Consider the following 9,143-nt stretch of genomic DNA (forward strand, 5'->3'; position numbering starts at 1 on the left):
TATCCCCTTGGTACTTATTTTACACCTGCGTACGGTGAATGAATGTGAGTATGGAGCATTTTCCATGGAATCAACGTTGCCCCCTGCCCCAGAGTCAGACTCGAACCAGGAATCTTTCGGTTTTTGGTTTAAAACAAATCCACCAAACCTACTCTCCGATTAAAAATGGAATGAAAATCTTCCCAAAAGTCTTACTGGAACCAGGAGAGAAGTTTCCGGGCTTTCGTACCAGCCATGGAGACACTGTTGGTCCCAGTAGCTCACTCACCTCACACGAAAAGGGACCGAGATCGAACCCAGGTGAAATTGAGATTTCTTCTTACCCCGCTCTCCACCCATCAGTGATTGGGTAGCTGGGTCCGTTAGATCTGGCGCAAACAACGTTGTGATATGTCAGCGTCAAATCCAAAGAGTAACAAGCAATTGCTATTGTGTATTTCACACTATAGAAACCGAGGTAAACTCCAGCTTCATGGGCTTCATGGAGGTTTAAAGCATATTTAGTGGATATTGCGCTATATTAAAGCTCAGTTAATTATGATATGTTATTATATGGTATAACATGTTATGATATGGCATGATATGTTATGATATCGTATGATATGTTATGAAATGTTATGATATGTTATGATATGGTATGATATGATATGTTGTGATATGGTATCATATGTCATCATATGACTGTTCTTACCTTCCATCATAAGGGCACTGTTTTGTCTGGGTTACGGTGACCTTGAGTGACGGTTTCCTTACTTCCGGTGCGTCCAGAGAAATGGAGATCTCTCCTATCCACACGATGTTGTCTTGGAAACGGATGTTCATTTTCACATCGCAGATATCCCCATCCTGTGCATGGGTAGCAAGGAATAGATTGAATGAGAGTGACGTCACTCAGCTCTTTGTTAATTGTTTTTAGACCGCCAGTTGGGTGAATCGTTCTCTTTATAATCAGACTACAAATCTTTAAGGTTACACCATAGAATTAAACGAATGAGAATACGTACGAAGCCTAAAAAGTGTCCACCAATGAAAGCATTCAGCGCCATTTTGTTGTTGGCTGAGAATGTAGTAATAACCATTCATTCGGTATCTATGTCAACATAACGACACAAGAAAAACAACAAACAATATCAAAATCCACAATAAAATGTTTCAGAACTTGTTGCGTATATTTATGGCACAACGAAGCTGTCAAAAAATGAAGTTAGAGAATGTGTGTAATCATGTACTATAATAACATGTAATGTGTTTTCCAACCACCACATCGTCTACTACTACAACCACCACCGCAATATCATCACTAACACTACTACTACAACCACCAGCCCCACATCATTATCACTACCACTACTACTACACCACCACCAGCACATCATCATCACTACCACTACTACAATCACCACAACCACATCGTCATCACTACCACTACTACTGCAACCACCACCACCATATCATCATCATTACCACTACTACCACAACCACCACCACCACTACTACAACCACCACCACATCACTACCTCAACTACTACAACCACCACCACAATAGCATCACTACCACTACTACTACAACCACCACAACCACATCGTCATCACGATCACTACTACTACAACCACCACCGTATCATTACCATTACCACTGATACTACAACCACCACTACCACCATATCATTACCATTACCACTACTACTACAACCACCACAACCACATCGTCATCACTACCACTACTACTGCAACCACCACTACCACCATATCATCACCATTACAACTACTACTACAACCACCACAACCACATCATCATCACTACCACTACTACTACAACCACCACCACATCATCATCACTATCACTACTACTACAACTACAACCACCACCACATTATCATCACTACCACTACTACTACTGCAACCACCACCACCATATCATCATCATTGAATTTTTTTTTTAAATTGAGCTTTATATAGTGCAATATCTACTAAATGTGCTCAAAGCGCTTTACAAGGGGTCCATGGTCAACATTTAACATGTATGAAAGGACATGACGCCGTTTAGGCGATATTACAATTTTTCGGACAAAGACAAGCTCTGTTAACGGCCAGGTACTCATTTTACATCTGAGTATGGTGAGAGAATGTGAGTAAAGAGCCTTTTCCAAGGACTCAACTATGCGCCGAGCGCGAGGCTCGAACCCAGGACCTTCCGATCCGGAAGCGAGTGTCATACTACTAGACCACATAGCCGCATCATTACCACTACTACTACAAACACCACCACCACATCATCATCACGACCACTACTACTACAACCACCACCACCACCATATCATTACCATTACCACTACTACTACAACCACCACCACATCATCATCACTACCACTACTACTACAACTACAATCATCACCACCACCACATCATCATCACTATTACTACTACAACTACAACCACCACCAACACCACATCACCTCACTAACACTCAGTACTACAATCACTACCATTAGGTTTTGGAGCTTTACTTCATTTGAAATAAGGAAACTTTGGAATTGTATTTGGCATTGTGTTTATATATCATAATATAATTCTAATCAGTTATCTATTTAGAACTAGATACTATACAATATGTATGCCAAATACCACCCCAATTCCCCTTTCTTGTGTGCGGGAATTCCTCTTTCGGCATTGAAATTGAGTGTGAGAGAGTCATCACTACACACATAAACAACAGAAACAATTTAAAAACAAGACTATGACACGCAACCACTCACACACGAGGCTAGACTATTTATCCTTTTCTCTATATAGAATAGGACAAGACAAACAATAGATTGACTCTCGCTACACTTCGCATTGATGTTTGTCGTCTCACGAGTTCAACTCTCGGTCGACCTGTCAATATTCCTTTTTGCCTCGGACGTAATCATTAATAGAATGTTGTGTGGTTTTGACCGTGAAGATAACCTTAAGAAGTCACATTTATATCATTTTAGAGAGATCGTTTTGAATAATTTTGAGTTAAACGAGCGAGCAGCAACTTGTTTTCATGAACGGCCGATCAGCGCTTGTTTACTATAGTAACGCGATTCCCAGCCAACATCAAAATGGCGGATATTTTTCTCATCGAGGCCGCTGGTTGGTTAGCCAATAAGAGCACCGTACGGTTTCCATTGGGTAAATTCCTTGGGTTACACATAATTATCTCTGTTGGTTCGATTGGTATGGCCAGAAAAACTTGTGAGTATTTTACTTAAATTTATACCACCAACGCAGCAGAGAAAGAAACCGAAATAAAAATATTTTAAAAAAGGGATTGATTTTAACCAAATAGATTTTAATTCATTTATTTATTCATCCATTTATTTATTTATTCGTTATGTTTTTAATTTTTATTTATTTATTCATGTATTTATTTATGTATTTATTCATTTATCATTTCTATTTATCCTGGAACAATCCCGAGACGTGCAGATGATTTTTCCTCCATCGATCAGGATTCTACCTCAAGTATTTCCGGTTGAGTTAGTTTCTTGTTTACTGAAAAGGGGTTTTGATCCCGAAAGGTTCCAAGTCAATCATTCTGTCCTTATTTCAAGATGTTACAGCATTCGTGACCTATGACCTCACACTGTACTGTGCCGCAAAGGTCAAGGTTGAGAAAGGAGACTTTCTAGTCAGATCACGGAAACATGGATTATTTCTGTGTTTGATTTGGGAGTTTCTTTCATCGAGTATTTGGAGCTCGATTCAGTTTCCAGAGAATAATCTATGGATACTATGTGTTTAGGTAAAATACTCACAATATCCACCGATCGGATATAACGTATCATCAGACTAAACTATATGTAATCTTGAACGTTTATAGTGTGAATGATATTATTTACTGAGAACTATTGAGCTTTTATATAGCGCAATATCCACTAAACGTTCTAAAGCATTTTACAAAGGGTCACTGACAAACATTAACACGTAACATATAGAAGGAGACATGACGCCTGCTCTGCGATATTACCATTTTATTTACGACAGAGACAACACTGTTAAAGTGAGTAAAGGGCTTTTTCCAAGGAGTCAGCTATACGCCGAGCGGGACTCGAACCCAACACCTTCCGATCCGAAAGCGAGTGTCATACTACAAGACCACAGCCGCAGACTACATTTTTACATTCTAAGAACCACCTGTGAGTATTACAAGTTAATGCGTCTTTTTGATCTAATGGTACGACACTATTAGCCATCAAACCGATAGGTCCTGGGTTCGAGTCACACTTTTGGCGGCGCAAAGTTAATCCTCGGCTCTTTACTCACCTTCTCTCACCAGGCTTGGGTGTAAAATACGTATTTGGCTGTTTAGAGTGTTGTCTCTGTCGAAAAAAATTGTATTATCGCCTCACAAGTGTCGTGTCTCGTTCTATATGCAAAGCGTTGCTGTTTGCTCGGGACCCCCTGTAAAGCGCTTTGAGCACATTTTGTGGATATTTCGCTATACCTTATCTTACCTTACCAGGGTTCCTTCTCATAGAGGTTGGATCCCATGCTCATCCACAATTCTCTGTCTAGCGCTATCTCTGAGCAGTCCTTCATCATATTCCCAATCATTTCTTTTATATTTCCCAACCAGCTCTTCCATTGTCTCCTTCTCCCTTTTTTCCCATTAATCTTTCCCTACAAGTATTGACTTCTGGAGACTGTCGTTGTGTCGTATGTGGCCATAGTACGCCAACTGTCTGTGCTTTACAATCACCAGAAGTACTTTCTGCCTTACATAATTTAGTCCATCCAATACCATTTTGTTTGTTTTTTTTTCTCTTTCCATGACTCCATTCCCATCCGTCTGTCGCACCGCATTTCTAAAGCATCGATTCTTTTTTTCTAGCGGTCTATAAAAGCTCAATGTGTCCACTTACAGCTAATTTACTGTAGTCTTCAACTCGGACAACGAAGGACGATCTGACCGCCATCTTGGAATACACAGGTGTGTACCGTGGAATCCTGTCCAAGTACAAGACGGCTTGATTCATCTGGTACGATCCTATCGTTGACGTCATGACGCCACCCCCCAGGTCCTCCAGGTACTCTGTGGTATTTTCGTGGACACCCGTCGTGGTCCCGGGCAGGACCTGAAGAGGAGTAAAGACATTTAAATAAAAAGTCAATTCATCATGGGACCAGTTGTGTAACATCGTGTGCAGCTATATGGTCTTGTGGTATGACACTCTCCTTCGGATCGGAAAGTCCTGGGCTCGAGTCCAGCTCTCAGCAGCGCAATGTTGAGTGTTATTACTTTTTACAATCAATATACTGTGTTTGTTCATAAAGGCCGGTGTTTGCAGTTTACTCACATTCTACACCCAGAACCTTACAGGTGTCATAAGATGTCTGACTTGGTAAGTGTTGCTGTTGTAAAGCGCCAAGAGAATATTCAGCGGACATTGGTCTGTATAAGAACAGGTTTCTTTAATTCTAATATTATTTACCTTCATACTCTGTAGGGTCAACTTGACCTCGTTCGTTCCGTTTTCATAGGGAGTAAGACAACCAATCGTAGCCGTCAGAGAGTCACGTGATGTATTCAGGTTCACTTCCGTTGTGAACAGGCCTAAGATTGGCTGGGTAAGCGAGGACGGTGTGTCTATGACGATCCCTGGTGCTGGAATTGTCACTAAGTCAGTCAGCAGGTATTGGGATGAAATCACAGAGTCATTTCCGATCAGCCAAATTGCCAAGACACCCCTGACTATACTCCCTTGGACAATATTATCTGCAGATTTGATTAAACAAGGAAACCGTTTTATCATTAAAAACAAAAACACACACACAAAAACAAAACTTCCCTGAGCTTTTATAAAACGCAATATCCATTAAACGTGCTCAAAGCGCTTTCCAACGGGCCCCTTACCAAGGACAACACGTAAATTGTAGAACGAGACATGACGGCTGTTAGGCATTAATGTAATTGCTTTTTTCCGACAGAAAACTCTGTATACGAACAGGTACTCATTATACACCAGAGTACGGTGACAGTAAAGAGCCTTTTCCAAGGACTCAACTTTGCGTCGAGCGAGGCTTGCACCGAGGACCTTCTTATCCGAAAGCGATTGATATACTGCATAGCCGCACATTGTAACAAAATCAAAATACAAAAATGGCGGCCCACCGTCTGTCACCTAAAAATAATTGAGCTTTTATAAAGCGCAATGTCCACTAAATCTGCTCAAAACGCTTTATAAGGGGTCCCTGGTCAACAGCAACACGTAACATGTAGTACGAGACATGACGCCTGTTAGGCGATATGACATTTTTTTCCTGACAGAGAAAGCCCTGTTAACGACCAAGCACTCATTTTACACCTGAGTACGGTGAGAGAATGTTAGTAAAGAGCCTTTTCCAAGGACTCAACTCAGGACCTTCCGATCCGAAAGCGAGTGTCATAACACTTGACCAAATAGCTGCACATCAACATTCGAAGGATACGGTTATAGATTGCGTCACAATTGGAATGATATGGTTATAGTTGTCATCACAATTGGAATGATAAGGTTATAGTTGTTGTTACAATTGGAATGGTAAGGTTTTAGTTGTCATCACAATTGGAATGATAAGGTTATAGATTGTTGTCACAATTGGAATGATAAGGTTATAGATTGTCGTCACAATTGGAATGATAAGGTTATAGATTGTCGTCACAATTGGAATGATAAGGTTATAGATTGTTGTCACAATTGGAATGGTAAGGTTATAGTTGTCATCACAATTGGATGATAAGGTTATAGATCGTTGTCACAATTGGAATGGTAAGGTTATAGTTGTCATCACAATTGGAATGATAAAGTTATAGATTGTTGTCACAATTGGAATGATAAGGTTATAGATTGTCGTCACAATTGGAATGATAAGGTTATAGATTGTCGTCACAATTGGAATGATAAGGTTATAGTTGTCATCACAATTGGAATGGTAAGGTTATAGATTGTCATCACAATTGGAATGATAAGGTTATAGATTGTCGTCACAATTGGAATGATAAGGTTATAGATTGTCGTCACAATTGGAATGATAAGGTTATAGATTGTCGTCACAATTGGAATGATAAGGTTATAGATTGTCGTCACAATTGGAATGGTAAGGTTATAGTTGCCATCACAATTGGAATGATAAGGTTATAGATTGTCGTCACAAGTGGAATGATAAGGTTATAGATTGTCGTCACAAGTGGAATGATAAGGTTATAGTTGCCGTACCGTCAAGTTCCATTTCGAACGTTCCATTGAAGTTCCAACGACCCGCGTGTAATCCCAATGTCAGATTCAGGACCAAGCCACGCCTGTCGTCATCGGTGAATTCCATGCGCTCATCCTAAACGGGGAAATGGATCGACAAAATAATAAAAGCAATCTTTTAAGTATTTTAGTAGCGACGAATTGGATTTAACAATAATATTTGCATGCTACCATTTGGATAAGACTTTAGACTACAGTGAGGATTAGAATTTATTAAAACCCGATATCAGATTTTACCATTTTGACCAAGAAAACAGTAAGAGAGATGCGACTTGGAATTGTATGAAGCCTGAGCCACATTGCTGTTCCTGACCTCATAGTGAAAACGTTTGATTTTATTAGAAACAATTATTTCGAGTTTCTAAATAGCTGGAAAAGAATTCGAAAAAATAGGTGTTAATAAATACGGTCATAAACCAAATAGAAAATCATTGAATCCTCTCGCTCCCAACAGCAGGAAATTCCTCACATTCCTTAGGAGGCAAACAACAGTTTTCTTATTCACATTTGTTTTATGAGTCACAAAATTTGATTCGATTGTTTGTTCTATTTAACTGTTTTGTAAAGCTTGCTTTGCACATCAAAGTCATGCATAGCACGTGCTTATTTGGAACAGCGTGGCTCAGCGGTACGGTCTTTGCTTCGTACCCAACAGGTACTTAGTTCGATCACCTGCCGCGCTATATCACCCTAGCTCACTTTGAGGCGCTGCACTGCGGTTGACGCCTGGGTTATTCCATTCTCCCCTTGGAATAGACCCTATGACAAATTTGCCAATGAGGATGAATAAAGGGAATTCTTTTAATTTTATTTATTTTCTGCTTTGAGGTTTGAGGTCAAGTTTGGTCCGGTATGGATTTAAGTAAAACTCTTGAAAATGGTCGGTGAGGAAAGAGTTTAAGGTCTTTTCAAACAACTTACTATGTTTTGTGTCTCGTTGTAACACAGGACGGTCGTGTCATTCGCATTGCTGGTTTCATTGACACGGAGTGTCTCGTTACTACTGATTGTGTGATTGTCTTCAGCCACACACTCTGAGATGAAAATGTTGCTGAAACTCGTGTTGCCGTTGTCGATATTGTTGTTGTCCATGGCCAAATTCCACATCAGTGATCGATAGGACGGAGCGTCTGGAAACTAATAAATTATATCTGGGAATTTTATCGTTTCAACAATCAAGTCTACTTACGTTAGGAAAGATAAAATCTTGGTGCTTAAATTTGGCAAAATGCAACGTAAACCGCATCGCGTAACTATCACATGAAAAGCTATTTATAACACTAATGTGGAGTCCCTTGTGAGTAGTCCTTTCAAGCCATTTGGCCCGTGGAGTCTATCCCGATTTCTATAGCGTGAAACGGACAGTAGCAATTGCTTGCTACGCTTTGGATAGGAAGCTAGTACACCTAACATACCAAACTCCCTAATCACTGCTGGGTGCAAAGGGGAATCAGGAAACACAAAAATTATCGACTTTGCCACGAATCGATCTCGGTCCCTTTATGTGTGAAGCGATTGCTCTAGCAGCTGAGCTACGGGAATCCCAAGTTCCTTGTAAGGCAATTCTAATCGATGCAAACTAGGCAAAGCAGCGTTCCTCCATCCAGTGACATCTTCTTTATTCTCTCCCCCCCCCCCCCCCCCCCCCCCCACCCCAGATTTCGTGTGACTCATGGATCAAGGACGTGCTGGATTCAAACCCAAAATATTGACACCTTGACTCGTTAACTGTCGTACTCTGGAAAAAACACTCATTAAAAATTTGGCCAGAAAACTCATCCTTCAAATATCGATCGATTTAAATGACTCTCGTCTTTGCAAAAACTCTCAAACCTGGGATTCCTTGAAGAAATCGTCAGCTCCCAAGTTTGAGAGTTT

At 40.4% G+C, this 9,143-nt stretch overlaps 1 protein-coding gene across 1 annotated transcript in view; it reads right to left on the bottom strand.

The window, feature by feature from the left end:
• Window positions 1-8,396, bottom strand: part of LOC144961764 (uncharacterized) — a 22,501-nt gene extending 14,105 nt beyond the window's left edge. The window contains exons 1-5 of the mRNA XM_078894851.1: window positions 8,187-8,396; window positions 7,227-7,341; window positions 5,463-5,746; window positions 4,893-5,105; window positions 692-846 (exon numbers count right to left, since the gene is read on the bottom strand). Coding sequence (XP_078750977.1) covers window positions 692-846; window positions 4,893-5,105; window positions 5,463-5,746; window positions 7,227-7,341; window positions 8,187-8,372 — 953 coding nt within the window. The 5' untranslated portion in view covers window positions 8,373-8,396. The remainder of the gene's footprint in view (window positions 1-691; window positions 847-4,892; window positions 5,106-5,462; window positions 5,747-7,226; window positions 7,342-8,186) is intronic.
• Window positions 8,397-9,143: the final 747 nt, after the last annotated feature.

Source organism: Berghia stephanieae, unplaced genomic scaffold (assembly GCF_034508935.2).
Source record: "Berghia stephanieae isolate SIO BIC M18660-M18661 unplaced genomic scaffold, UCSD_Bste_1.3 scaffold4, whole genome shotgun sequence".
NCBI lineage: Eukaryota > Metazoa > Mollusca > Gastropoda > Nudibranchia > Aeolidiidae > Berghia > Berghia stephanieae.